The sequence below is a fragment of the Tenrec ecaudatus genome, chromosome 10 (genome assembly GCF_050624435.1).
Source record: "Tenrec ecaudatus isolate mTenEca1 chromosome 10, mTenEca1.hap1, whole genome shotgun sequence".
NCBI lineage: Eukaryota > Metazoa > Chordata > Mammalia > Afrosoricida > Tenrecidae > Tenrec > Tenrec ecaudatus.
The window spans coordinates 113,317,292-113,345,016 of record NC_134539.1 but is presented as its reverse complement, the minus strand read 5'-3'; the positions used below and the strand labels follow the sequence as shown (position 1 = coordinate 113,345,016).

Below are 27,725 nucleotides of genomic sequence, written 5' to 3'. Positions count from 1 at the left end.
GAGCTGATGTCAGGGGCTTACATGGAGAGCAAATGTTTTGAGGGCAAATGATGAGGGCAACAAATGTACAAATGTGCTTTACACAACTGGTGTATGAATGGATTATGATAAGAGTTGTACGAGCCCCCAATAAAATGATTTTAAAATACATACATAAATAAATAAACTGATTACATGCTGTCTCCTGCCATTGGAAAGTGCCCTGTGATTGATAGTTTAGCTTTTCTGGGATCAGTTTCATTGAATACTACTGTTAGGCTGGGCTGTCTAGAAAAACCAGTGACATTCACATATGTACAGGTAATTTTATATCAAGAAGGCATCCCAGCCCAGTCCTACTCAAGTCCCTGGGTCCGATGGTAGCCCGAACCTTTTCAGAACCACACGGCTGCAGGTTGATTATGCAGCCAGGTGAATGAAGCAGAGAGTAGTCAGATCACAGGCTGGTGGATGCTGCGTCCTGTGGAACCAAGGTTGGTGGGAGCATGTCCGCCCACATGGAGCTGTCCCTGAAGGCTTGGAGGAGGACATCATGCTTGGTTAAGCAGAGGGTCAGTGAAAAAGATTAGCTGGACTGACCCAGCAGCTGCAACAAGGAGCCCAATATACTAACAGCGGTGAGGATGGGGCAGGGCCAGGCGGTGCTTTACTGGGGTGTGTAAGATAGCAATGAGTCAGACTTGATTTGATGGCATCTAACAACACCTAACTCTGCAAGACCAGCTGTTGTAGACTGGCTGCCTTGTTTCTCTGTCCCCACCAAGTGTTCTGGAAATTGATATTGAAACTTGACTACCCAACAAAAGCTTTATATAATCCAAAGATTCAGCAGACCACCAAAAGGGTCCCTGGTACGGTAAGAGGCGAACCTGTACCTTCACTCGAGTTGCCAGATAGCGGGGCAGTGGAGGGTGGGGTTCAGGGGAGTGTGGTCGTTATATAATAGAGCGAAGGGGTGGAATCTAGTCTGTCCATTAGGTCACAGCCTGATCATGCTTCCTTGTGGGGGTGGACTTCTCATGAGGATTCTGGGAACTCCCTCTTTCTTCTGAGAGGCGAGCCGCACTCTCTCTTTGCTTCACGTACTTGTTGACAAGCCGTGAGGAGCATCACGCCAGCCCTGAGATGCTTCCACCGCCACTGGATCCACAAGACTTTCCGCCCACTGGCCTGTGAGCTTCCGGCACTCGGCATCCTTGCATGTACAGCGTGAGTCTGAAGAGGAAATTATGGACTGGTATCGGATATATGGGCTAATTTATCAGACTTACGGACTTGATCTGGACTGGGCTGGGGTGCTTTCTTAATATAATTACTCTTTGATATAAAGCTCTTTACATATAGGAGTGTACCTAGTCGACCCGGACTAGCACATGGAGCAGGAGGGTGCTTTGGGGCTGGGAGAGCAACCCTAACTGGGTGGGTATTGCCATTCCTAACCACTGGTTTGGCAGCCCCACTGTGCCCCTGGCAGGCAGGCCAGCCTGTAGAGGGCATGAGATGCGGATTCGTCATAGTATTTGGCTTCTCCTGTTGGTGGCATCAGCATTGGGCTTACTAACCACAAGGTCTGTGGTTCAAATTCACCAACCGCTCTAGGGGAGAAAGAAGAAGCTGTCTGCTCCTGTAAAGCGTTGCTCCCAGAAACCAAAGGGAGCAATTCTGCCCTGTCCCTTAGCATCCTTAGGAGTTGAAATTGACTGCATGGCTGTGGATTTGCTTTGGGCTTATTTCTGGTCTGTCCTAAAGCAGGAAACTCATACACCCCCAAAGAGCCAAAGCAGTAAAGCCTGACCCACTCCAGAGACAGAATCTGAGGTCAAGGGCTCTGGCCCTCCAGGCTGACAGCTCACGAGCATCAGAGTCAGGACGAACCCCACCATCACCCGCTCTCTCCCGCCTTCATCTGCCCAGGGATTCTCTAGGCTCCTGGGGAATGTGCCGGAACCAAATGCAGCAAGCTACCCCATTAGCAGCAGAACCTGTGCCAGAGGCACTGAGACTTCAAAGGAGGCAGGGGACCAAGGCCTTCCACCGCTGGGCCTCCTGCAGGCCCACGGGAGACAGGCCTCTCCTCATTGTGAGCTCCAGCTTGGCACCTGCTCTCCGGATGAGGCTTTCAGCCAGAAGCCTCTATCCTTGCCTGAGGGTGGAACCCCAAGCTGGCTCTACTCTGCCGTGCAGGGAGGGCAAGGGCTGTTGTGAGCCGGTCACAGAGGGGTCCCTCTGCCTTGCCACAGCCACAGCTGGTGGCTTGGGCCATCACAAAACCCTGTACTTGTATACCTGGCTAGCTTCCTGTCCCATCCAGCCCCTCTCCTGCTCACATGCCCCTGCCTCACCTTCCCAGCGACTGCCACTGACTAACCACTTACCCCCATTTCTAGGACAGCCAACTCCAGAGGGAGCCTCTCCTCTGGCCCCCAGACACCCCCTCCAGCCTGCCTCCGTGCTTCCCTCTCCCTCCACCCTGGATGTACACCTGCCCTATCCCATCAAGGGGCCAGAGGGAGCCACTGCTGGCTGGCACTGTATTGCAGGACCCTGGGTCTGGTTGCCGGGTGCTGCTGGAACAGACTTGCCACCAGTGCCTAGTTTCTCAAACACGTATTTACTTTCTCCCAGTTAGGCGCCAGCGAGAGCCCTGGCTTGTGGGGAAGCCTCTCTCTCTGTCCGCCCTGCAGAAGATCCCGGTCTCTTTAGCTTTTGCTTCCTGATGCCTGCGAGTTCTCTGTGTGTCCTGGCATCTATCTCACCCCATCTCACTCGCCGTCCTGTTTTATTCTTTCTTTATATCTCAAAAACCGATCGACTCCAGTTACGCCCTCCACCAATCCTGTCTCATTAATGTAACAAAGACAACTTATTCCCAAATGGGATTATAACCACAGGCAGATATTAGGATTTACAACACCTGTTTGGGGGTGGGGTGTGGGAGGGCAAAACTGAATCCATAGCGTGCTGCCTGCTTGTGAAAAGCGAGTGGGGGCTCACAAAAATCTCCTGGTCACGGTTTCCGGCAATCCTCTGGTGGCCAGTGTTTCGCCAGGTCCCTTCCCGCTCGCATCCTGGCCGGCTCCTGCAGACATCTGTGCCTTCCCACAGCAAGTCCCAACCTCAGCTTGTCATCCGCTCCCTCCCACTGGGACCTGACCTGGTTCCCAAGTCCAGTGATAGCACCTTCAGGCAGCCCAGTGCCCAGGAACAACGCAGGGCCTCCATCTCCACTGAACCCCTCTCCCCGACCTCCGCATCCACTCTTGGGAATCTCACCCCTTAGAAAGCTCAGCCTCCTTGATAGTGACCTCTCTCAGGTGCATTCCATCACCACCTGGATCCCTACACCAGCTGCCTCACTAGGCCACTCGCTGCCTCTAAGGCAGTGGTTCTCAAACTCCCGATGCCACGGCCCTTTCATACAGTTCCCCATGTAGTGGTGACCCCCCAACCATAACATTAATTTTGTGGCTGCTTCATCACTGTCATTTTGCTACTGTTATGAATCAGGTCACCCCTGTGAAAGGGTTGTTTGAACCCCCAAAGGGGTCGGGACCCACAGGTTGAGAACCGCTGCTCTAGGCCGCTTAGTTCCCAGACTACCACTGGTCTGCCTGGATTCCATCAGTCTCATCACTGCCTCTGAGTAACTGCAGCAGCGTGGCCGAGCCGGTTAGCGGTTCTGTTCCTGAAGTTGACATGTTGTTGAGTTGGTTCCGACGCACATGCACAGCAGAAAGGAACCCCGGCAGGGTCCTGTGCGTGGCCCATTGGGCAGGCACTGTCAGTCCATCTTGTACAGGCCTTCCTTCCTCACTGCCCCTCCACTTTACCAGGCATGACGTCCTTCTCCAGGGATTGGTCTCTCCTGACAGGTCCAAAGAGTTTTACATAAAAGAGGCCTAATGGTGCCTTGCTCAGAAATGATAGGGAGCTTTTTGAGTTGAGACAAGTTTAGAAAAAAAAAAAAAGTTACCAAGTTGATTCCAAGGCATGGTGGCCCCATCTGGGTCAGGGTGGAACTGTTCTCCACATCTGGTTTTCCAGAACATGCCCAGGTGTTTCTTCGGAGTTTCGTGAACTGGAACCTCCAACTTTCTCATCAGCAGCCAAACACCGTAACCACTTGCAACACATCAAGCATTCAGTCAGTGTTGGCTATTATTAGACTCATCCTCTGGACCACCTCCACCCAGCAGCCAGATGCCCTCTGAGCAGGTAAGCCACTTCGCCCTCCCCAGCGGCTCCCACCTTCCTCAGCGGCAGCTCCAGCCCTCAAGCCCTAAGGCACCTTAGCGTCCTCGCCCTTCAGCCGTCTGTCCTGCTTGTCTGCTCTCGCCAAGTACCCCTCACATCCTGCCCCGAAGCCTTTGCTTGTGCCCTTTCCTGTGCCCAGGTCCCTGGTCCAAGTTCTGACTGCCCAAGGCCCAATGATACAAGACCGCCTCCTCCAAGATTCCTTCCCAGAACTCTCCCTCCGTGAGTGTCCGGTCTGACGCATCCTGGGGGCGATGGCTCACACAATTGACAATTCCGAGTTCAGCTTGGTCCCGACGCCCAGCAGGGGCTCCCCAGAACTCAGTAGAGGGTGGAGGGGAACCTGGAGGGCAGCCCTCCACCTGCCTCAGTCCCCGGCCTTCCTCTGCATCTGCGCCTGGGATAGAAGGCCCCGGGCAGAGCTGATCTAGCCAAGGAGCTCCCAGAGCAGTTCAGGACAGGGTGGCCCCAGGCGTCCGGCAGGGCCGTCTACCCTCTCCAGTGGCTAGCAGCACAGCCCACTGGCCCTAGTGGTTTCTGGGTCAGGGCAAGTAGAATAAACAAAGTCACCTCCTGCCACCACCCAGTCCCTCTTGCCCTGGACGTCTCTGCCCGTGTCTTTGTTCACTGTGACTTTGGGCCAAACTGCCCTCTGAAGAGCCTCCGTTTCCTTCTACATCAAAGGAGAAATCCTTCCCAGGCCCCACAGGTAAATGCAGAGTGTGGGGGCAAAGCGCACATGATGAGGAGATACGAGGACTCTGAGGGCCAAAGGGACCGGGGGCCACTCCCCACAGTCACGCAACACGGACCCACAACCCGAGAAAAGAAGAGTTTATTGAAAACTATATACAGTTGCTCCAGCCCCTACACAGACGACAACCTGGGCCGGTCCCTCCCCCCACCTCAGGCAGTGTCTCAGCACTGGGGGGTGGCAGCTGGCCCCAGGCGCTGGTGGTCTGGCGGGCAGACTGCCCCAAGGAGCTTTGTCTGTGGGGTGGCAGGTGGGGGACAGGACGCCCTGCTCTGGCCCAGTCACAGCCTGGGTAGGGGGCACTCTTCTGAAACCTGGGTCCGAGAGGGCCAGCGAGGCTCCCAGGAGGCTTTCCTGGACATGGACGTTAACACACCTCCTAAGCCCACCCTAGGTCCCAGGCCCCCTGTTCTCAGGGAACGGGGCCCTGGAGCGCTCCCCGGGCAGAGGCCCTGGGTTCCAGAGGTGGGTGCTAAACAGGCCCTGGTCAGGGGCCCAGTACGGAGCCTCAGGGGGCAGGGGGCAGTTGGGGAGTCAGGGTGTCCCGCTGTACGAATAGTCGGCTTTGTTGTGCATCACCAACCGGTCGTCCACGAAGTAGAAGCTGTCAGACTGCGTTTCGTATGGGTGACGGATCATCTCACTAACTGCAAGAGAGGCCGGGCCAGGAGGGCCAAGGTCAGGAGCCGGAGCCAGGATGATCAAGGGGCCCCAGGAGGGGATATAAGCTAAGTGACAGCTTATCCAGATCCACCCAGACAGCTCCCCTAGCCTCAGTTTCCCTGCAAGTGACACGGGGATGGTGGCCGGGGCACCAGGTGGGAGGGAAAGGGAGCCCGCCCCGGGGCCTGCTGCCCACGCACTCAGCTCTTCTGAGAGCGGCGGGAAGTCGTAGATGTGCTCGCAGGTGTTCTTGCTGCTGGGAATGCAGAAGCCAAAGTGGAAGTCAAAGCTCTTGAGCAGCTGGTTGCGGAAGTAGTGCCTCTCGATCATGCGGAAGTTGTTGACCGGCTTGTCTCCCACTGTGAACTCCACCCTGAGAGGGGCCAGGGGTTGGGGTGGGGGGCCAAGGCTAAGCCTGGCCTGCAAGTCAGGCAGCCCGGCTCAGGAGGAAGGGCTCGCTCCCTCCCGCCCCCACCCCGGCCACCCAACACCTGCCCCGATGGCCCCGTGACTCACGTGGCTCCCACCTGCCTCAGGCGGAGGAAGGCAGGTGTGAACTGGTAGCGGACAAAGCGCCCAGCATTGGGGTCCAGGTCCCGCCGGTTGATTGTCAGCCGTTCTGCAATGCACCCCAGCTGGGGTTCAGTGGGCTTCAGGCTGGGGCCCCTGCCCACCCAGGGATCTCCCCAGGGCCCCCAGCGGGCTGTATTTTTTTTTCTTCAATCTCTCCAGGAGATTCTGCAGCACAGAGAGGATGCAGAGCACTGGATGAATGGGCCTGTCACTGGGTTCTAGGCCAGTGTATCCCCAGTGGCTAGTGTGGCTGCTAGGCCACAGGGAGCCCTGAAGCCAAGGGGCCCTGGGACTGCCTTTCCCAAGGTAGCCTGCAGGGGGCAGGCTGGCAGGGATTGAAGGGGCAGGACTATCCTCCCAAGACAGATAGGAAAGAAAAGGGGGACCCAGCGCCCCCACCCCAGAAGACTACTTGTTTGGAGATTCTCCAAGAACGCTGGGGTTCAAACCCCAGCTTAGTTCTGACTGGTGGCCACGAGATTCCCTGGACAGCCTCCCACACTGCTTGCCCACCTCCCGCCCCGACAGTCTGCCCATCCCTCTCACCTGAGGCTGGGGGCTTCTTGATTTCAAAGAGGACAGTGCCTGAGTCCATGTCCCGAATCTTGAACCTGACGAAGTCGATTTTGTAGATATTTTCCTCAGGGGAGCACAGGTAGTCTGGGGGAGACAGGTCACTGAGCAAGGAAGGTGCCCCCAAAGCTCCTCCCACCAGCTCAGCTTCTGGGGGATCCCTGGATAGTTTGCTCTGACTCTTAAGGACTATTACTCTCCCCCAAATAATGGAGACCCTGTCCTGGGAGAGTCCTCCAGTGTGGCAGACACATAGTTCTGCCACTGGGGTCTAGTGCGGGGACGCACAGTCTCGTCCTAGTGGCCTGTGGGGCGCATTATGGGGCAGGTCAGAGAGGACTGGAGAACAAAGTCAGGTCCAGCACACCCTCCTTCCCATCTCAGAGTCTCCTGTCTGAAGTGCATCTCTCAGCCCGAATGGGAAGACCCCTCACTTGGATGGGGTGACACAGCTTCGCTGTGGGAGGGCACCCCTGGGACTATCTATACATGCATCAGGCCACCGCTGATCTTGAGGGGACTTTCCCGCTGTGGGTGTCGCTGGGGCAGAAGAACCGCTTTCCTGTCCTCTCCTCAGAGCAGCCTCTAGCACCCACCCCCCTACCTCTCCCTATAAGCAGCTTATCTAAGTCCAGTTCATGTAAGCAGCTTAGCCAAAGCTCTGCTAACTCAAGCCCTGAGCAGAGGAGCTGGAATACTGGGGGGCGGGGGGGGGGCGACTTTGCAGCCACCCTCTGTTGACCTCTATGTGTAGGGGGAAGTCTCGCACCAAGGAGAGGGAAGAAGGTCCCTTGGGGATCATCTCTGCAACTGTGGCTCTGAACCAGCCCCCAGAGTTGAGTGTTCCCCTACTCTCATAGCCTGGCCAGGAGGAGGTGTGGCAGGTGTGGCTGGGCATGTGGATCAGGGTAGGGGGAGTAGGGCGTGCAGGGCCAGGGCGAGGGGGAACCAGGAGTGGCAAGGGGTCCTGCCGAGGCAGCTGGGGAAGGTGACAGTCTTTAATGCTCTTGCAGAGGAAACTGAAAGTGTTTGGGAGGCCCTGGCCAGCAACTGAGGAAGAGAGAGGTGTACCGGGCAGTTCAGTGCCCTCGGGGCACCACAGACTCCCCTGGCGGTGAAGCCCGGAAGTCACCCCAGGCCTTGGGCTACCTCTTATTCCTCTGGGGCAGGAAGAGGAAGTGAATAGAAAGTCCTATTCTCCATTTCCCAGGCCTGCCTCTTTCCCACACCTAGGGCAGCCCCCTCCAGGAAGCCCTCCTGGCAGCCATGGACCACACAGGTTTGAGAAGGGGCCTGAGCCAGTGCTGCCAGGAGGGGAGAGGAAGAGGTTGAGAGTGGGCAATGCCCAGCCCCATCCTGTGCAAAGGGAGTCTTCACAAAAATACTAGTCCAGAAATGGAGAAGACACGGAGCAAGGGAGGCAGGTGACAGGGCTGGACGGAGTCGAGTGACCCACCTCCCAGCCCCCACTGTGCAATGCGGGGCTCTTCCTCCCACCTGTCTCAACTTCTTGCCGTTCCATTTGTCTGTCTAGCGCAAGCTCAATCTATCCTCTCCTGTTGTCCTGAGAGGAGGTGAGGAGCGGGGATATGCCCAAGGCTCGGAACTGGGCTGAGGCCTGGGGCCCAAGGTCAGCCGGAACAAGGGGGCAGGGGTAGAGGGCTCAGAAGAAAACTCCCCTTTCCCCTTCAGCCACAAATAGTTTCCTAAGCTGGATTCAGGACCTGCTCATCCAGGAGCAGTAATCCTCAGACCGGGGTGATTAGGTGATTAGGGTCAGGAAAGACCAGGCAGCGCACAGAGCCCTAGGCCCCTGCTCAATTATGCAGGGGAAAAGGCTCCCCCAAGCCCCACTTCCCCTACTCAGAGGCCCCATCTCGACACGCCATGAATCTCCCCCACACAAGGAGACACGTGGTGGTTGGTACATGGGCTGGGGGCCTTGTAATTACCAAAGTTACCAAGACCTTAGGCAGGTCAATGTGAGCTCCTGACAGCCTCTGAGCAAGTTCTGCCCCGGAGCTAAGATGAATCCCCAGTGGTGCAGTTGTCTGAATCCAAGTGGCACCAACATCAGCCTGGTCCAGACCCCCTCACGGCACCAGGGCCTGCTTGGGCAAGGGAGCTCAGTTCTCCAGAGAGCCGGCGGAGGATGGCTGCGGCCTGACTTGGAGAGGAGGGAGGAACAGGGGGCCTCAGGGACACAAGTGCACAGGTCCAGGCCTGCCATCATGGTCCCCTCCACAGCTGTCTGGAGGCCCCAGGCTCCGTTCTCCTGCAGTTCAGAGATTCAGGTCCATTCTGATTCCTGTCTCCCAGCCCCACGGAGAGGGGCCCTGCAGTCCCTCTCACTGAGGGAACCAGAGCTGGCCCGCTGCCCAGCGAAGTCGAGGTGGAGAGCTACTGCTTTCTCAAACGCCTTTTCCTCCTCAGGGCTCAGCCCTCCTCTGCCATGCCCTTTGCCCACGATGAGCCCCTGAATGTCTAGTTATCTGTCTCCAGTGCTGACGAGACTTCTATTTACAGAGCGCGGCGTACTGGGCACTGTGGACAGTGGAGAGGATTCATTTTACCTTCACAGTGACCCTCCGAGGTTGCTGTGATTATCCCCATTTTACAGGTGAAGAAATATGCTCAGAGAGGTGAAGTTACTTGCCCAAGGTCACACAGCAAACTGTGTGATAAGGCTGGGACTCAAATTCAGCCAGTCCGGCGCTTAATCACGGTGGACAGAGAAGGCCTCCCTTGATGGTAAGTCCTGCAGCAGGGCAGACCCTGGTCCAAGATGGGGGCACCAGCCCCCCACTCCCTGGGAGGGGTAAGAACTAGCCCATGGAAGTTTCCAGCCTAGTTTCTCTCCTGGGGAGGGGGTTGGCCCCAGGTTCCCTGGCGGGGCACCACCTAGCCTCAAGGGGTGGGGGCTGAGGGCACACTGCCTCATCAGCGCAGCCAGGCCGCTCCCCACCTTCCATGAGCTGAACCCCCAAATGCACACAGCTCCAAGGAAGAGGAGGGGTGAGCAGGGAGGGGAGGGCCTGGAGACCTCTGGCGAGAGGAGTAAACGTAGGGGAGGGGACCCGGAGGGGGAGGGGAGAGGAGGGGAGGCGAGGGCAGAGGCTGGAAGGGGGCGGGGGCCGGCTGCGCGCGCCCAGAGGCCCCCCTCCGCGCCTGGGCGCTCCTCGCTGGTGCTCACCGCCCGTGATCCGCTGCAGCCCCAGCACGTCGGCCGGCCCGATCCGCCGCTTGCTCTGCAGCGGCCCCGGCCTGGGCCCGGGGCCTGCCTCCGCCTCCGCCTCGGATTCCGCCGGCGACTTCGGCTCCAGTCTGGGCTCCGCGTTCGGGCCCGAGGCCCCTAGCGCGGGCTCCGCCCCCGGCCCGGCCCCGCCGCCGCCCTTCTTCACCTTCATGGCCTCGAGGGCCCGCGGCTCCCCGCTGCCGCCGCCGCCGCCGCCGCCTGAGCCGGCTGGAGCCGGGAAGGGGGAAGCGTCCGCAGCCCCGCCCCCGGCCGGGGCCCCAGGTACCGCCCCGCCCCTCCGGCCCCGCCCCGGGGGTGGGCTCGCGCGGACCCCGCCCACCCGGCTGCGCCCACCGGGTTGCGGGCTCGGCGCTGACCGGGTCCGGCTGGGGAGCGCAGGGCTGGCCCTGGGCTTCGGAGGAGAGGCTCCTTCCCGCGCGCCGCTCCTCCCATTGGCGCCCCAGTCCCTCCCGCCTGCCTGGCCCCAGGCTTGCCCGTCTGAGGCCTTGCTCCCATCCCGCCCTTAGCACAGCCTCCGCCCCACCGGGGAACCGATCGGCCCAGGCTTTTCGAAGACATGACCCGAAATGACGTGTAGGATCAGCTACGGCAAGGCGGAACTTTTCCCTATCATCCTCCAACACTGAGCAGGACCCAGTAATAACTTCCTTTTCTTGAGCTGAATGAATTGGAACCTGGGGCTTTCGCTGGTATCAACCATTCTCTCAGTCTCCTGCTCAAACACTGACGTGCTCACCCCCATCGAGTCCATGCCAGTCCTGCAGGGCAGTGTACACTCTACACTTTCTCCCAAGGAGGCTCTGGTGGTTTCAAACTGCTGACCTTGCAGTTAAGAGGCCCAACACGACGCACCAGAGGCCTAAAAGCCCAAGGGTGTAGGCACTCCAGGGCAGCGGGGCAGCAAGGGGCCATTATTGGTAAGGCAGACCTGTGAGTCCAGGAGGATCAGATCCCAGGTAATGGTGACAGAATTCCGTGAAGACGGACTGAAATGTAAGCATATTTCATAGCACTTCAATTCATAGTCAACCGGTTTATTGAGAGCCTCGTCTGTGCCAGACACTCTTACACATGCTTCGTCCAGCTAATCTTCACAACCTCCTCATGAACCTTAGTGCCATCTTAGCAACGGAGGACGCTCACCAGATGATCAGTGCAGGAGCCAGGAGTCCAGGACTCTCCCCACTGTACCACGCTGCCCAAGCCTCTGCCACATGCCAGGAGCCTTCAGGACTCCCGGTGTGGCCAGCCAGGAAGGGTAAGGGAGGAGCCCCTGAGGTGATCTGTGCCTGGCCCTTTCCGGGGGCCACGCAGGGCTGGGGCTTTCTCCTTGAGGGGTTAGAGAAAATGGTGGGGGTGGGGAGATCCCCCAGGGCTTTCTCTATAAGAGTGCGCTACCTTGAGAACAGGGTAGAAGTGCGAGCTGCCCCTGCCTGTGTCTGGAGCCTTTCAAGTTCAAGCCAGATACGGTGCCCCAGACGATGCCACCCACTTAGGCTCAACAGAATGTGAGAGGGGGAGGCAGGTGACCTGAGGGGAAAGGAACATGGATGCAGCTTGGAGGGTGGCCCTTTGGTTCCTGAGCAGGGACAGAGGCAGCTGGAGAGAGTCCTTCTCCACCCCCCAATTATCATGTGCCTGGCAGCCTAACACCTCCCACCCTGCTCAGTCTGTCTTCTCAGACTTCTTCCAGGATTTGCGGGTCTCCAAGAAGATCTTGACCAGGGACAGGAGGATGGGCACGGCCATGGGCAGGAAGAGTGGGATGTAGATGGCAAACTTCTGGTCATCAGGGAAATAGAGGAGGTGGAGGAGCGAAGGGTCAAAAAAGGCGCGCTCCGAGGACGTCACAGCTTCCTGGCTGGCGAGGAAGGCAGAGGCCAGGTGTCCGGTGGCCAACTCCTCGGCTGCCTTTTCAACTGCAGCTACTGCCCTGTACACCTAGCAAGGGGAGAGAGGGCTAAGAGGAGGCCTGGGCTTGGTGGGAGGGAGGCTGGGCCTTAACATGCCTTCAGTCCCCAGGAAGTTGGCCTGGAGTTCACCAGGAAAACCGGGATCAAGATAAAAGGCTCTGGAAGTATCTTCTCAGTGTCTACTGGACACGCTGCACTCTCATTTGGACTGCCCTCTGGAGTAAGGTGACCAGATTTTAACACTGGTAAAGTGGGACACCATTGATAAAACTCATATCCTAGCAAAATAGCCACATGGCAGCCGAAAACTGTATACCCTAGCTTGTCGTGCATTCTTTCCAAAAATCGGGACTTTTTAAAAATGCAGCGAGACGCAGGAAAAATTGTTAAAAAATCGGGATGTCCGGTCACCTTACTTTAGAGGGAAGCTGGGGCATTCAAGGGCAGCATACCCACGCTCACACCCTGACCGTCACTGACCTTGCCCGTTACAACCCACAGGATTCAGGCCCTGCCCACGTACCTCAGATGCCACATCGTCCTTGATGACAATGTTGCTGATCTTGCCCAAAAGCTGTGCCAGGGACGTGAGGGTGGTGGTGGCCGTGGCCAGGTTCTCCACCGCCCGGGCCCAGAGCAGCCGGTCCAGCTCCCAGCTCATGAGCCCTTCGCTCTTCGGCCCAGACAGCAGGCACTTTGGGGGCACGTGAGGCTGACCAATCCCGAAGAGCAACCTATAGAAAGGACCCAGAAGAACACGATGACTGAGAACAGAGGCGGAAGATGGCTAAGGTTCCTGAAATATCTCAGTCACTGAGCCCTATCTTTCGTCCCTGGAACCACGGGGAGTAGGAACCCCAAGCTATCCAGAGCCTCACATCTCACTCCCCCAAATCAGAATGTCTGTGTTCACCTATTTCTGTCTTATCCATCCAAGATCTTATTGGAAGAAAGGTCCCATGGCTAATAAAACGTTTGATAACATCAGCTGTCATGAACTGGACTGGGTCCCCCAAAAGTATCCGTCAATATGCTTCCCAACATTGTGTGGTTTCTCCTCCACATCATGATCCGATGTAATCCTCCTCCATCTTGTGATGTGTGAAACATCCTGACCTCAGTGTGTTCAGGAGGTAGGGTCCGAGTGGAGAGCAGCACTCCGGTCACAACCCTGTCTGCATCAACTTTTATCACACAGGGATAAAAGGTCAGAGAAGCAACAAGCAGAGAGGAGGGGCTTCAGCACCACCAAGAAAGTACAGGCAGGGGTAGAGTGAGTCCTTTGGACCCAGGGTGCCTGCACCGAGAACCTAGTAGACCCCGAGGCAGATGGATGTCAAAACAGAGGGGTCTCCATGGACTGCTGGGCCCACAGATGGGGAGGGAGATAAGGGCCTGGTCCCAGAGCTGACAAAGACTATCGCCTTTCCCCTAGAGCTGACGCCCTGACTTCTAGTCTCCTACACTGTGAGGGACTCAGTGTGTTTGTTAAAGGTGTCTGCCTGTGTTATGACAGCACCACATAGCTAAGACACCAACTTCGTTTAATCCTCTCATCCTTCTCTACCTTCTAAAGGGGCCACTGGGGTGTAAATGTTATCAACGACACAGGTGCTGGGCCTCTCTAAACCGATACCCAAGTCAGACATCGCTAATCAATCAGAAACATACCCTTTTTCTGATGAGCACAGAGGAACAGCCTTAGACTCCTCCACATACGGCTTCATACCAAACCAACCTCACTGCCGACTCAGGGTAACCCGATAGGACAGCGTAGAACTGCCCCTGTGGGTTTCCTGTTTATGGGAGTAGGAAGCCCGTCTTTCTCCCAGGGCCTTTTACAGCTATTCTCAATCAGTTAGCACAGAAGTAACCACTATTTTCTTAGGCACAATTAATCATGCCTCGTGAACTTGACTTCACTGTGAGCAAGCAGTTCTGCTTAGAAAAAGGACAAAGCGCATCTTAGAAAGCTGTCCCGGCTTCCCAGTGGCTCTAAGCACAGGGCAGGTGGCTGTGGAAGGTAAGACGTCACTCTGATTGCAATCCCCTCAAGAGCCAAGCTGTGTGTGCTCAGACTCTCAAAGGCCATGCCCCCCCACCCCGCCCCAGCCTCACCGCAACTGAGCCAGGAACACCTCCATCACTCGCACCATGTCCACCTCGACTCGTACTGGCAGCCCCGAGGCATTATAGGCTTTGGGATCCACATTGTACACCTGGAATGGGGAAGGAGGCTGTCACAAGAGCACGTCAGGACTGTGCACACAGCGCTTCCCTAGGCAGCGAGAGCCCCTGGGAGAAAGGCGAGCCGAAGATCCACATTGTACACCTGGAATGGGGAAGGAGGCTGTCACAAGAGCACGTCAGGACTGTGCACACAGCGCTTCCCTAGGCAGCGAGAGCCCCTGGGAGAAAGGCGAGCCGAAGCTACTAATTAGGGGTCCAGCTAGTTGGAACCCAGCAGTCAGTGCACGGGAGAAAGGACCGGGCAATGCACGGTGGCGAAGACTGACAGCGTGGGAAACCTATGGGGCGGGGCAGTGCTGCTCTGTCCCACAGGGTTGCTCTGAGTTGGAATCAACTCAGCGGCACACACAACTATTAGGAATTTACATAAATCACCTCAATGATTCCCTCAAAGGGCCTGGAACCAAAAAACCTTTGTTTTTTTAATCTTTAGAGTTCTCAGCCATGAAAAACTCCCACTCTAAAGGGCAGGCAAGCATCTGAACCTTGCAAGATTCCCACAAATAGAGCCGAGAACTAAGATAAACACAGAGCAGCCCTGTCAGTGCAAACTGCGAAGTACGAAAGGGCCTGGTTTGCACCATGAGAAGGGCTGGGCTGGCCAGAGAGTGGCGAGCAGCGGGACACACAGTGCAGCTTGCCCACCTCCTCAGTGCCGGCCCCTCCCAAAGGCCAGGCCTCAGAGGACTCCCGAGGGAACATCCATCGGTCCCTGAAGCCTGGGCTCTGCAGTGGGTGTCTCACCATAATGCCCCCCCAGCGGGGGCTGTGGAAGGCGTTGGTGGCTGCGGGAGCCCCATCCTTGTCCTGGATGTAGAGGGGGGAGTGGGCGAGCTCAGGCACGTAGAGCAGGAAGTTGAGTACGGGGTACAAGGAAGTCGCGCTGGATCCTGTGGCAGAGAGAAGGGAAGGGCAGCTCAGTGCCAGGGCAGCCGCGAACTCTGGCCTCACTTCCCCCAACACTGGTAACCTCTAGTCTTAGGTTTCGGTGGCGGAGGACCTCAGTAGTCTCCCAGGAGGTGCCTGCCACCTGGGTGAAGTGCCATGCCCCTGGGAAGCACCCTCCGTGAAAAGACCTCCTTGGCTCTTTTAGGAGGGCCGGTGGGGTACGCGTTGGGCTACTAACCTGCAAGGCTGGCAGTTCAAACCCCCAGGCACTCCACAGGAGCACGTCGGGGCAGTGTGCTCCTGTACAGACTGACAGCCTGGGGGCCCTATTAGGCTGGGTTTGTTTTCAGCTTCTCCTGGCCTCTGCCGCACTCTGCACTAGCTTTATCATCCCTAGCTTCAGAGTAAACCATGACCTCGTGTCACTTCCTTGCTCACTATTTCCACAGACTGTCCATTAATATCCATCGGCATCACGTGGTCCCTTCCGGATGATGGGGCCCCTGCTGCTGGCTGGGCCTGACCCAAGTCATCAGTTCGGCCACATGTAGGGACGGGGGCTCCTGGAGTGTCCGTGCTCGCTGACTCTACTGTAACGAAGCTCACAGCTCCCTTCTGGGGAAATACTCTTCTTCAAAGAACGATTTTGCCAAGGTCCACGCTGACCTACAGTCTACAGTGCAGGATATGCCCCTTCTGCTAGCCTGCATGACAGTTCTTGGTCACACTAACCCTTCCTCGGTCTACCCCCATCCCCCCAAAGGAAGCACGGTAGTCCCGGCTTCAAGACACCCCAGCCTCATTCAGCAACACTGCTGATTCAAACTCCGCCTCCCCACACCTTCCTGCCCTCTCCTCCCTTCAGGGAGAGGCCCGGCCCACTCACTTCTAAGAGCCGGGAATCATCTTCCCTACATGCTTTCGGATAGGAGGGGCAGAGTTATCAAAGATAGCATTATAAAAACGTAGTAACAAGGACCTTTGGTTTTAATAGGAACATTGTTGATTTCATGTCTTGAGAGGGGCTGTGAAAATACAGCTGGTTTCTTTAAAAACAAACTCCTTCAGATTCCTCATCCCTCAAACCTAAGTAGTAGTTTGAGTGGCTTCAAAAAAAGAGAGAAAAAGTAGTCTTCAGTGTCCCCCAAGTTCATCTCTAACACAGAGACCTGACTCCTCGGCTCTTCTCCAACCTCCTCGGTCAGGCAACCCAACTTGGAAAGGTCACTGGAGGAGCCCTCAGGAGTCCCTCCCTGGCTGGGCACCCACCCAGGAGCTCACCCAGGCGGGCCTCCACAGGATTGATGACATGGGGGAGGCTGTGCGCAGCCAGGTAGTAGCTGGAGGAAGCTGGGTTAAAGCGAGGATTGACGCCCAGGGCGGCGTAGTACAGGATCTGTGGAGCAATGGGGGGGGGGGGTGTTGTGGTTTATGGAGTTATTTCCCTGTGTCCTCACAAGTCAGAGATGTGAGGTGGCTTACAGAGATAAAGGAGTACAGGCGAAATACAAGCAGCAAGATCGGGACTGCAGGAAAATACCTGCAGGGGAAAACAAACAAACAAACAACCCAGCAACTAGGAGGCCCGGGGCAAAGATGGTGCTTATTAGAGACACGCTCTACAAACTACGACGGTCACCCACTTCCTCGCAGCGTGAACCACGAGGCGTGTCACCCAGGGCCCAGGAAAGACCGTGAAACCAGTCCGCTTTCTTCCCACCCCCAATGCCTGGCAAACACGTCTCCCAGGGTGGCACGGAAAGGGGCCTGTGTGACAGAGACAGCTGCATTCTCCACGGTATCATGATCGTAACATCACGAGCGTATTTCAGGAAGCCGTTTTCTTTGAATGGCATTCCTGAAGGTTGCTTGCTAGCATAGCATCCAGGCACAGTGGGCAAACGGCCCTCGAGAGAGAGCCATAACCAAACAGGCTAGTTCACAAGCCCTGGAGGAGCCCTCCAGAAAAGGGGCAGCGAGGAGGGGTGAGAAAGACACTAGAGCCTGCCCTCAAGATACACACACACACACACACACACACACACACACACCAGGACTCGGCAGACACCACTACCCTCCCTCATGGACCTTACATGCGCATGGACTCTGGAAAACAAAACCGATGTCGCCAGGAGGAAATCGCCACTTATTCCCAATCTCACCTGAGAGTCCACAGAGAAGTTGCCGGCCACACTGAGGGCCTTCAGGAAGGGCTGCACGTAGCGCTGGACAGCCCCCTCGATGTCCCAGGAGACATCATGGGACTTGGGGTCTGGGTTGAGCAAACTGAAGGTGATCTCATAGCCTGGAGAACAGAAGTCCAGGAGATCAGAGGCTCCTGAGGACTCAAGGAGGAGGCAGCTGGCCTGCCCCAGTTGCAGTGAACTTGCTTCTCTTGGACCCGGGGCCAGGGGCCATCAGGGAGCCAAAAGGAGGATCAAGCTGGTGCTTTAAGAAAACATTGAGGCCCGAGAATAATCTACATACCGAGTCCCCCTCTTCCTTCCCATGGCAAAGCCCAACGATGCCCCTACCCAAGCTGGACTTGAGAGGCCGCCTCTTGTCGGAGCTCCACTTGTCTTCGGGAAGGTGGTCGGCCAGGGCAGCAGCAAGCACGTCCTCAGTCAGAGACATGGCCTGGGCTACCTGGATGATGCGGCGGCCGATGATGTTAAAGGCCTCCCGGTGCATTAGCCCCCGTATGACGGCTGTCCTCTGGGGCCCAATGTAACTCATCATGTCCTATGAGGAGCAAGCAAAGGGCAGGATGCCATGGCTTATGGAAGCAGAATATTCTGGTTCCTGTCTGTCAGAATGGGACCTTCTGCCATTGACCAACAGGCCTGCACCTCTCTCTCTCTCTCTGCATTCATAACCCCAAACCAGATTCACTGCCATCAAGTCGATTCTGACTCGCAGTGAGTGACCCTGTAGGACAGGGCTGAGCAGCTCCTGCAGGTTTCCGACCTACAACTCTTTAGGGGAATAGAAAGCCTCATCTTTCCCCCGAGGAGCGACCGGTGATTTAGAACTGCCAACCTCACGGTTAGCAGGCCGAGGTGTCACCGCTACGCGATCAGGGCTCCTCTTTAACAGCGGGTCAGTAAGTCAGCAGCTCTGAGCTGTGGGCACATGTGAGTGTTTTCATTAGTTTCAGGAAAAGTTCTTTTCTTTCCCCAGTTGACAGAGAACTAGAGAGCATCCAAACCCGCCAGCCCTTCAGGGGACTGGTAAAATACAGAAAAGGAAACTCGGGCAACATGCGGAGCAAGAAACGGAGACGCGACATACTAAGCAAAGCTCAACACTGCAAAATGACACATGGCAGAGACAAGACTGTTCACAGCGCTTCTAGTAGTAAAAAGTCTGGAAGGGACCCAACTGCCATCAGCAACAAAATGGATGCGTGGGGCTGGTTTTCACAGGGAAATATTAAAGCACAAATGGAAGCATCCGCTTCTGCTGCCCCGAGTATCATGGCTGATGCTCTGAGATACAGCGCGGAATCAAATCAAAGTTAAAAACAAAACACGAAGTCCAAGGTACAGAAGCACGGCCGTCGATGTAAAGCTCAAAAGCAGGTAAAATTAAGCAGGCTGTTTAGAGATGCAGCACGCATGATAAAAGGCTAGAGAGAAAAAAAACAAGAGAGAGATACCTGCCATACAGGTGGTCACCTTAGGCTGACGGGGGGGCGGGGGAGAGTGGGGTGGCACAGGGCTCCCACTCTATTGCTATCCTGCAGGCTGGGGGACACACAGATGTCCTCTCAAAGGATCACATCCTTTGGAAGGAGGTGCCTATTTCCTTAGTGTGCATTTAAAAAGAAAATGGCACGTGGAATAGCTGCTCCCACCCCGCTTTCTGTTCAAAAGGCAAGGACGTCATTAATTGCATTGCCTGTATTCGAAACACCCACTCAAGCCAGCTGTCTTCTTTTTAATTCTACTGATTTGTATGTAGTTGTCATGGGCACCTTCACCATATACCTGACTTGGGTCTTGGATTTAGAAAGGCCCAGAGTCCAAGAAAGAATCTCCATTTACATACAGTGCGTGTCTGCAGCGAATGGAAGAGCTGAGCAACAATGTGGTCAGGAGGGGACTGGGTGACAGACCATGCAAGGCCACCCCTCGCTGCTGACCCTACCTTCGGGAGGAGAGAGGAGTGTTCAGAGATGATGTACACAGTCAGGGACCCCTCCACTTGCTGCTGTGGCTCAGCTAACATGGTTTCTGCCTCTAGGGACAAGAGCAGGTGACGTAGCAGGAGAAAAATGTGGCCCCATCCTCCTCCCCGGCCTCCTACTGAGTTTCTAAGCCACCCTGCTACCTCCCACTCACACCCAGCTGACATTTTGGCAAGATGTGACGCAACCGCTCCACTTCTGGCCCTCAGTGTCCCAACCCGAATCATAAGGAGCCTTGTTCCATTTTCCCAGAGGGACTTTGGAAGCCACAATAGGAAAACTGTCCCTTCGAGAGCACAGCAGGAAGGAAACAGATTCACGTTGAAATGGCATGGTTGCCCTTTTCCATACCTTGCACGCTGCTCAGCGACAGGGCCTCCTCCTCGTGGTCCAGGGCCTGGCGGTAAGCCTTTTGAAAACGGCATTTGATTTTCATTTTGTCTGGGGCGGAAAGGAAGACTCAGAATCCTGTCCCCCATCCCCACCCCTCAGCCCTAACACTGTCCAGTGTCTGAGAACAGCAAGTAGATGAGCTTCAGCCCACTAAGAGGGCCTTCGCTTGAATGCTATCAAATACACAGCACCCCACTTCTTCCACCTGCCCCAGTTCCCGCCTCTCTGCCCCACACTGGTGTGTCCTCCAGCTGGGAAATCTACTACTATCATTTCGAGAACGGCCTCCAGAACTGCCCCACCAGCACTCCCCCAATACTTAGCAAATCCAAGGACCTGTCCCTGATTAAAACAAAAGTGCACACTCCAGGGCAAAATACTCAACGCTGGTCCAGTGACGCCAGTGAAAAAGCAACAACGATAAAACACAGACAGGGAAGCCTGCTAGCTCCTCTCTTATTCACCAAATGATCTTTGCATCAGCAAAAGTGGAACAACAACAAAACAAACAAAACCCAATGCGATTCAGTCAGTTCCAACCCACAGCAGCCCTATAGGACAGAGAGCTCCCCAGACGGTGTCCAAGACGGCTGTCCTCATGGAAGCCGACTCACATCCTTCTCTTGCTGAGTGGCTGGTAGGTCTGAACCCAGCTCTCAGTTCACCGTGTGTGCTTCAACCTCTGTGCCAGCAGGACCCTCGATCCTACCCATCCTCTAACTCAGGGGTGTCCAACTCAAGTAAAACGCGGGCCACATCACATTTACAAATTTTATAAAACTTATGTTTTGAAGTGAGGATTCAGGAATATGGATAAGATCATTAAAACACTATATAATTGCTTTTATTTAAACATTTACTTTATTTAATGTGTTTATAAAACTACAATTATTTTTTTACCTGAAACTTGCCAACACTTTCCTTCTACCAGTTTTTACTTACCTCTTATGTTGTGCCGGGAAAATATAACAAAGTAACTAATAAAAAACACAAAATGTTGGACAGCTGACAAAGGTGATGCACAATCGTAATGGCTTCCCCCTAAAAATGTTAACTAGCACTGCCGCTAGGTATGATTCATAACAGCACAATCCAGAGTGCTCTTTTTAACTTTTTAGCTATTGGGATCTGTTTACATTACGTGACACTGAAAGTGGCAGACATTTCGCTTCCAAATGGTGCCAGAACGGAGTCAGTGCGTTTATACACGTTCACAGGCCCCAGGAAAGGTACTGGGGCACGAGTAGACTCGTCTTCAGTGGTTAAAGGGTTAACGAGGGAATTGTGCGTATGGTATTGCCTCAATCTCCCCTAAGCACTATTTTCTTCATAACATTTTTTTTCTATTTTCATTTTATTTCAGAGCATTGCGAGCCACAAAAAATTACCCCGGGGGTCGCCAGTTTGTCACCCCTGCGTTAACTAACTGGTTCAAAATTACTTCCCTCAACACCTTCTTTTTCTTTCCTCCCCAAAATTCTTTCTTTTTGGGGGGTGGGGGTAAGGGGGACATTCTTTCTTAAATGCTATCCCTGGTTTTTGTCTCCTGTAATTTCTTGAATGTCTTTCTCTCCTATTCCACCATGAACTACTTGAAACCATTATCAGTTTTACTCACCCCAAATCCTTGCTAAGAAAATCACCTAATACTCAGTAAAGTCTTTAATATTAAATGGAATACAGCACATATTCAAACCCAATTTAATCCCAAACTCTGTGTTTTTCCGATCACATCCCACTTCCTCCTATCGCCTGATGAGCATCGACGGCAGTAATGTCGGGCAGTGCGTTAATTTTCTTCCTTGAGAAAGTTTTTAACAGGAAGGCCGTCACTAGCCTGATGGGACACCCAGGTTCCTTCTTACCCAACCCACCTCTGGCCTGAGCGCCGCCCCGGAAGGGCAGCCCGGCCCCGAGACTCACATTTCAGAGGGATCTCTCTCTCGTGGACCACAGTGAAGGGCAGCTTCTCCTGGTCATCCAGGGGCACCGACTCCCGGGTAAACACGACAGTCACGGGCACCATGAGCCGGAGCTGGGGAGAGGAGGCCGGGGCCATCAGCCGAGCCCCCACGCAGCCGGTGGGCGGTCCCGGGCGTCCTCTCCGGAGCCTCACCTGCAGGGCATTCAGCTCACTGATCTGCGCGTAGGGCAGCGGGGCCCGGTACGTCTCCGTGGTCTTCCACCAGAGCGGCAGCCCCAGCACGATGGCCACAGCCGCGAAGTAGAGGGCAGCGCGTTTCCCCCGGATCACCTCTGGGGGCACCGACCGAGGCGTCAGCACGGAGCTCGGAGGCCGGCCCGGTCCCGGCACAGGGGCTCAGGCCCTCGGCCCCGCTCGTAGGGATCCGCACCAACGCGCCTCAAGTCTGCAGGAAGCCCCGTCTGGGGGCACCCCCGCGCCCACGTCTGCGCGACCGCCCTCCCCAGTCGCGCGCTCCGCCCTGGGGTCCACGCGAACCTAAGCCGCCCCTCCCTGCCCCCACTGAGGACCACCGTACCTACTACGTCTGTAGCGGCGGCCCCCGCGGCCGCCATGCTTGCGCCCGGCCGCTCCAGCCGCCAGGGGGCGGGGCCGCGAGCCTCCGCCAATCGGAAGCCCGATACGAAGAGGGCGGGGCCACGACCACCGACGCGCGCAACACTGCCGACTGGCGGGCGCGCGAACTAGCCGGCGAAAGTGGGCGGAGCCCCGCCGGGAACCTGGGGGCGCAGGAAGCGCGCTGGGGACCCTGGCCGCCCGCTTCAACTCCCGCGTACCTGTAGCACACAGGAATTAAGAATGCAATTCTGCTGCAGTCAGGTACTAGTTAGGCACCCGAGAGCAAACTGCTTCACAGCTGTGAGCTTGTTTTCTCATCAGTAGAAGGCAGGCATCTGCGTACAGCGGCTCAAAGCACTAAGTCATCAATCACTAACATTGTCACCCCTGCCTAGAGCTGCCAGTTTGGCGCACCCTGTGCTCTGCTTTGAACACTGAGGTGGCAAGTCAGCAACTTTTCACACAATTGGCCCACTCAGTGCAGTGTTTGAATTCACTTTGAATTTCTTTCCAAAATGCCAAAATCTAGATACTTAAAAAGCTCCAAAATTCATCCCCAAGAGCACAGTTCAGAAGGCCCGGAGGAATGTAAATGGGAAGCAGAGGGAGAAAGTGGGATGTGATGTTAGATTGTGGTGACTGCGGTGGATGATATCAAAGACACTACATACGACGTACGAATTGTTGAATGGAAAGCTGGTGTGCTCTAAAACGTCACCTAGTTCATAATAAAAAGCGAAAACTAAAAAAGATTTAATCTTGAAAATGAGTAAGAACAAGCTTGATATCTTGATCACCCACTAGGGTGTTTGAATCCTCACTTACTCCGGAGTGATTTTTGAGCAAGTTGATTAACCTCTGTGAAGGTTTTCTCGTGTTAAAATAGAAGCAATAACCCTTACTCGACAGGATTGTTAGGTTAAATGAGTTAGCAGATGGAGAGTGAATCCAACAGGGCCTGGAGGGATCCTACCAAAGGCACTGTGTGGAGGGGGTGACACATTGCGCTGCTAACCATCAAGGTCAACTGCCTATCACACAAAAAAAGATGAAACTGTGTACTCCCATGAAGATTTAAAGTCTTAGAAACCCAAAGGGGCAGTTTTACCCTGCCCTCTGAGTCAGAGGCTCCTCAAAGGCAGTGGAAGTTCAGGCCTACACGCCCACAGTAGTGATTAACTGGGTGCAGCCGGGTTGCCTTGGTTCACAGGGCACCCACCCAGTATGTTCTTTTATCGCTTTGTCTTGCTAATCTGCTGATGTAGACTAAGGTGTTCAGCTACCTTAAACTCTAGCCAACTGACCCATCATTGAGGCCCCACCCTGTTGTTTCTTCCCCAATGGGAGTGGGCTGTAGCACCTGGCCATCTCCTAGGTCCCTTGCCCTAGACCCAGCAGTAACTAGAGCCTTGGGTGTTCTCTTGGGCAAAAAAGCTCAGGTGCTCTGGCTGTGGCTCCCCTTCTGAATGTGTCAGGCCCCCAAATAGGACTCGCCACCGTCAGGCTGTGAGGCTCCCACCTGCGCCTCTCTTCTCCCCAGCTGCCCTCCTAGCCTGGAGGCTTGCATTAGTTTTCCCTCCTTTCTAGCCTGGCGGCCCTGATGTGCCCTTCACACTGCCCCTCCACGGGCCTGGGCCTGGGCCTGGGTATGAACAGGCAATAGCCTGAGCTGGTGATAGTGATTGAATGGTATCCCTTCCCTGTGAAATTAAAGCCCAAACTTGACACTCAGCCTCTCTATGCCCAGTCAGAGGGCCCCGAGGGAGGTTCAGCAAAGGTCAGAAACCAGAGGGTGGCAATTAGGTGTGGAAAACAGACAGACAGAGTAGCATGTTTGCTACCATTTATTTGGCTACACGGTATGCACTCAGGGCATGAATCAGGGCTGGACACAGCCCTCTGGTCCCAGAAGAGAAGACAGATGAGAAGGCGAGCCCAAGGAGAAGCTGCCCCATCGAGGGGAAGTAGCAAGGGGTTTACACAAAGACCCAGGCATGTCTGCTCTGACTTCTAGCCCAGCCTCTTGCCCTCAGCCTCAGAGGCTCCAGAGTCTCCCATCCATGGTCCCAGGAGCAGCAATGGGAGAGGGGAGGGAAGAGATGGAGACTCGGCTCTGAACGGAAGCCCTCTGCTCTTCATGGCTGTTTGGCCTGGGTCATAACTACAAGCAAGATTGGGTGCAGGTGGCCAGGTCATGGGCTGCGGGGCGGGGTGGGGCGGGCTGGGTGCTCAGTAGGCATGATTGGCAATGTAGAGGGACTGTGCTGCCGCTCCACCGTCTTCTCCACTGCCTTCGTACTTGCCCTGGGCTGCGAGGCCATTCACCTGTGAGACGGAGATAGCAGCGGGAAGAAAGAAGTATGTAAGGGCCAGCAGCTGGACTCGGCGCCTTCCCAAACTTCAGTTTCTGGGACTGCACCCTGCCCAGCTGCACTCTACACCCCCCTTCCCGCCTCTGGCTCCTAACCTCGGCACGCTTGATGAATTCCTCAGTGGCGGCTCTAGCATTGTCTTGCTGCCCTCGCCAAGCATTGAGTGCAGAGGCCTGCAGGGCACGCCCAAAAGAGAAGGTGAGAGCCCAGGGCCGGGGAAGCGGGCAGCGATTGATGGCATTAAGGTTGAGCGATGCCTCCTCTTCACTCTGACCCCCGGACAGGAAGGTCACACCTAGGGTGAAGGGCAGAAGACAATCTGATTGGCCAGTCCCGTTTTCTCAGGGCAGGAGACCCTGGGAGACCATGACCTTGAAGATGGACTATAAGGAGAAAGCAGGTTTGAAGCCAGCCAGTACCTGGGACGGCGGGGGGCACAGTACGACGCAGGGCAGTGACCGTTGCCATGGCAATCTCCTCTGGGCTATACTTGATGGGACAGGCATGGCCAGGGGTCACCATGTTGGGTTTCAACAGGGTCCCTTCCAGGTAAACATGATGGTCGCTCAGGGCTTTGTACACCGCAGCCAGGACCTGGGGATCAGAGGAGGTTTCTAAGGCGCTGAGTTCCTTGAGCCAAGTCTACTTACCACTCCCTGCTCTCTGATGGGGGCTGGAGGAGGACAGATCAGGAAAGTTCAGTACATGCCGAGACCCACGGGCCCGTTCTGGGACCAGGAAAGCCTCCCTGCGCCTGAGCCAGGGGTTATAGGGAACAGGCTCTCCTGCCAAGCTGTCCCCTGGGTACGTGGCTGGGCCAGATGCAGACTCACCTTCTCTGTGACATACTGGCAACGTTTGAGGTCGTGGTCTCCATCAGGCAGGATTTCGGGTTCCACAATCGGCACAATTCCATTCTGCAGGTGGGAGAGGCAGTAGGTAGGATGGAGAAAGCCCTGAAACTCTCTCCCCCTCAGGTGCAGGACACCCACCAGACACCCCTCCATACCCATCCGTACACACATACCTGCTGGCAGATGCTGGCATAGCGGGCCAGCACGTTGGCATTCTCCAGAATGGCAAGTGATGAGGGGGTGCGCTCACTGATTTTCAGCACACAGCGCCATTTGGCAAAGTTGGCACCATCCTTCTTGTATTGGGCACAGCGTTCTGAGAGCCCATCCAGCCCTGCAGGCACAGGGCCAGCCTCACCATCCTGCCCCTCCTTCTCCCACCTCCCAGCACCCAAAGCCTACCGGCTCTTACCCTGAGTGGTGGTTTCGCCATCAGTCCCGGCTAGAGGCACCACACCCTTGTCAACCTTTAGGGGGCACACAGGACCTCAGGCAGGATCCACCTTGCCATCCCTCCACCACACCTCTTTCCAAACCTAACACCACCCCCTCCCACGCCTCCCTGGGCCAGTGGCTGCACCTTGATGCCCACGACGATGCCCTTGTCCTGGATCGTACGGACAAAGGGGACGCCGTTGTCATCTTTCTGGTAGAGCGTCTCATGGAAGAAGATGACACCTCCAATGCACTTCTTCACTCGGTTGTCGGCACTGAACAGCACCTGGCGGTACTGCCGGCGGTTCTCCTCGGTGTTCTCCACCCCAATTTGGCTCAGCCGCTTAGCCATGCTTCCTGGAGATGAAGGAGCAGTGGCAGCAAGGCCATCCCCGGTGCTTCCTGCACACCCCCACCCCACCCAGCCCCAGCCCCCCACCTACCCACAGACTCATCTGCAGCGAGAATGCCTTTGCCTGGAGCCACAATCTGCAGGGCAATGTCCGACAACTCCTTCTTCTGCTCGGGAGAGAGTGCTGGGTACGAGTGGGGCATGGCGGCGGCTCTCTGGAATCGAGATGGCTCTCTGGAATGGAGACAAGAGCCACTGCCTCCTCTGCTTCTTCTCCTGGCCAGAAGGGCCAAAAGGCCTGTCCCCACAGCATGGGACTGGGCACAGAGCAGTCCTTGGCATGGTTCCGGGGCTTAAAAGTGGCACAAACCCATTGGACAGCTAGTGGCTCAAGAGCCCCAGTTCCCACATGGCCTTTTGTGCTGATGGGCACCCTTCCCAGCCCCTGGGGGAAAGACGCAGGGTGGGGGTGGGGAGGTGAGCAACCCTGGAGCCACAGGTCTGGTGAAACTGCTATCCAGTGCAGGGGACCAACCCACACTCCAGCGAAATCCAGTCCCTTCCTGAGGTTGGCATACATACTGGCCTTTCTAGCTCCTCTTTTCCCATTCTCAGCAGCGCCCCCAGCACTCTGCCCCTTCCCCTCAGCATCTGGAGGCTCAGGTTGGGAGGAGGGGGCAAGCAAGTGGGGGGTAGGAGTGGCACAGGCTTCCATCACCTCTTCTGTTCCAGACCCCAAAGTGCCTCTACCTGATGCCTCTCACCACCGCAGACCCGGAGGGTGGCCCTAGAGGCTGCACTAGAGCAGAGGGGAAGAGGGCTGCTGGGTTAGTTTGGAGAGACTAGGCTATCCCAGTGCCCTGTGTGCAGGGAGGGATGGGTAGTGGGGGCACTTCGCTCTCTAGACCTCTGACACTCAGAGGGCTGTGTGCCAGGAGGCTGAGGAGGAAGGCACTGAGAGGGCACAGAATAGGCAGGAGGGATGCAGGGGCCAGGGGGAAGCTTTAGACAGGAGGCGCAGGCAGAGGAGGCAGGAGAACCAGGAGGGTACAGACCGCGCCTGGAAGAGACTGGCCTCAAGAAAAACTCTGGAAGGCAGAGGATTTGGGATTAGGAAAACTGAGGTCCAGGAGGGAGTGGAGGGCACCAGGAGAGAGAGGCAGTCGGCAGGGAGGCTGGGGGAGAGCGGAGAAGGCACATCCAGATGCCCCAGGGAGCCGAGCAAGGATAACAGGAAGCAGGGAGGCTGCGCAGCCCCCGCCTGCCTCTCGCGGGGCCTCACCTGTGCGCAGCAAGTTGGCAGCGGCCGCGGCAGCCCGGGAACAGCTCAGGTCTGGTCTGCAGCAGCGTTAGCTCCAGCCCCGGCTCGTGTAAATAGAGGTGCGGATGCCGCAGCGCTACGTGACTCCCCGGGGGGCGGGACAGACGCCGCCCCGGCCACGCCCCCTCCCAGGACTGGCGCCC

General features: G+C 56.1%; 3 protein-coding genes across 5 annotated transcripts; all 3 read right to left on the bottom strand.

Moving 5' to 3' along the window:
• Positions 1-5,073: 5,073 nt before the first annotated feature.
• UNC119 (unc-119 lipid binding chaperone) lies at positions 5,074-10,310 on the bottom strand. Of its 2 annotated transcripts, none has more exons than XM_075561338.1 (5): positions 10,011-10,310; positions 6,791-6,904; positions 6,188-6,290; positions 5,872-5,927; positions 5,074-5,655 (listed from the first exon to the last, which is right to left on the bottom strand). In XM_075561338.1, the coding sequence occupies exons 1-5, from the start codon at positions 10,222-10,224 to the stop codon at positions 5,543-5,545; spliced, it is 600 nt and encodes a 199-aa protein (XP_075417453.1). In that variant the 5' UTR covers positions 10,225-10,310; the 3' UTR covers positions 5,074-5,542. The 2 variants fall into 2 exon arrangements, with proteins under 2 accessions (XP_075417453.1, XP_075417451.1); XM_075561336.1 differs by having other exon boundaries at positions 5,872-6,044; positions 10,011-10,305.
• A 781-nt stretch (positions 10,311-11,091) lies between these two features.
• PIGS (phosphatidylinositol glycan anchor biosynthesis class S) lies at positions 11,092-22,362 on the bottom strand. Of its 2 annotated transcripts, none has more exons than XM_075561334.1 (12): positions 22,208-22,362; positions 21,823-21,962; positions 21,630-21,741; positions 19,665-19,754; positions 19,274-19,365; positions 17,659-17,866; positions 17,287-17,429; positions 16,394-16,520; positions 14,981-15,126; positions 14,105-14,205; positions 12,510-12,720; positions 11,092-12,014 (listed from the first exon to the last, which is right to left on the bottom strand). In XM_075561334.1, exons 1-12 carry the CDS (start codon positions 22,242-22,244, stop codon positions 11,739-11,741), a joined length of 1,683 nt encoding a protein of 560 aa, XP_075417449.1. In that variant the 5' UTR covers positions 22,245-22,362; the 3' UTR covers positions 11,092-11,738. The 2 variants fall into 2 exon arrangements, with proteins under 2 accessions (XP_075417449.1, XP_075417450.1); XM_075561335.1 differs by having other exon boundaries at positions 16,406-16,520.
• A 1,714-nt stretch (positions 22,363-24,076) lies between these two features.
• ALDOC (aldolase, fructose-bisphosphate C) lies at positions 24,077-27,698 on the bottom strand. Its single transcript, XM_075561333.1, has 9 exons — positions 27,544-27,698; positions 26,353-26,495; positions 26,055-26,266; positions 25,887-25,941; positions 25,648-25,808; positions 25,454-25,537; positions 25,040-25,214; positions 24,716-24,915; positions 24,077-24,573 (listed from the first exon to the last, which is right to left on the bottom strand). Exons 2-9 carry the CDS (start codon positions 26,462-26,464, stop codon positions 24,478-24,480), a joined length of 1,095 nt encoding a protein of 364 aa, XP_075417448.1. The 5' UTR covers positions 26,465-26,495; positions 27,544-27,698; the 3' UTR covers positions 24,077-24,477.
• Between the last annotated feature and the right edge of the window lie 27 nt (positions 27,699-27,725).

Coding starts and splice junctions, on each gene's coding strand:
- PIGS (XM_075561334.1), bottom strand. CDS start 22,244: ATGGCGGCCGCGGGGGCCGCCGCTACAGACGTAGTAG. Junction 17,867..19,273: donor ACTCCTCTCTCCTCCCGAAG/GTAGGGTCAGCA, acceptor TGCTCCTCATAG/GACATGATGAGTTACATTGG. Junction 17,430..17,658: donor GCCTCTCAAGTCCAGCTTGG/GTAGGGGCATCG, acceptor TCTGTTCTCCAG/GCTATGAGATCACCTTCAGT.
- UNC119 (XM_075561336.1), bottom strand. CDS start 10,224: ATGAAGGTGAAGAAGGGCGGCGGCGGGGCCGGGCCGGGGGCGGAGCCC. Junction 6,905..10,010: donor GCTGCAGCGGATCACGGGCG/GTGAGCACCAGC, acceptor TGTCTCCCCCAG/ACTACCTGTGCTCCCCTGAG. Junction 6,045..6,187: donor CTGAGGCAGGTGGGAGCCAC/GTGAGTCACGGG, acceptor GGCCCCTCTCAG/GGTGGAGTTCACAGTGGGAG.
- ALDOC (XM_075561333.1), bottom strand. CDS start 26,464: ATGCCCCACTCGTACCCAGCACTCTCTCCCGAGCAGAAGAAGGAGTTG. Junction 25,538..25,647: donor ATGCCAGCATCTGCCAGCAG/GTATGTGTGTAC, acceptor TCCCACCTGCAG/AATGGAATTGTGCCGATTGT. Junction 24,574..24,715: donor AATTCATCAAGCGTGCCGAG/GTTAGGAGCCAG, acceptor TCCGTCTCACAG/GTGAATGGCCTCGCAGCCCA.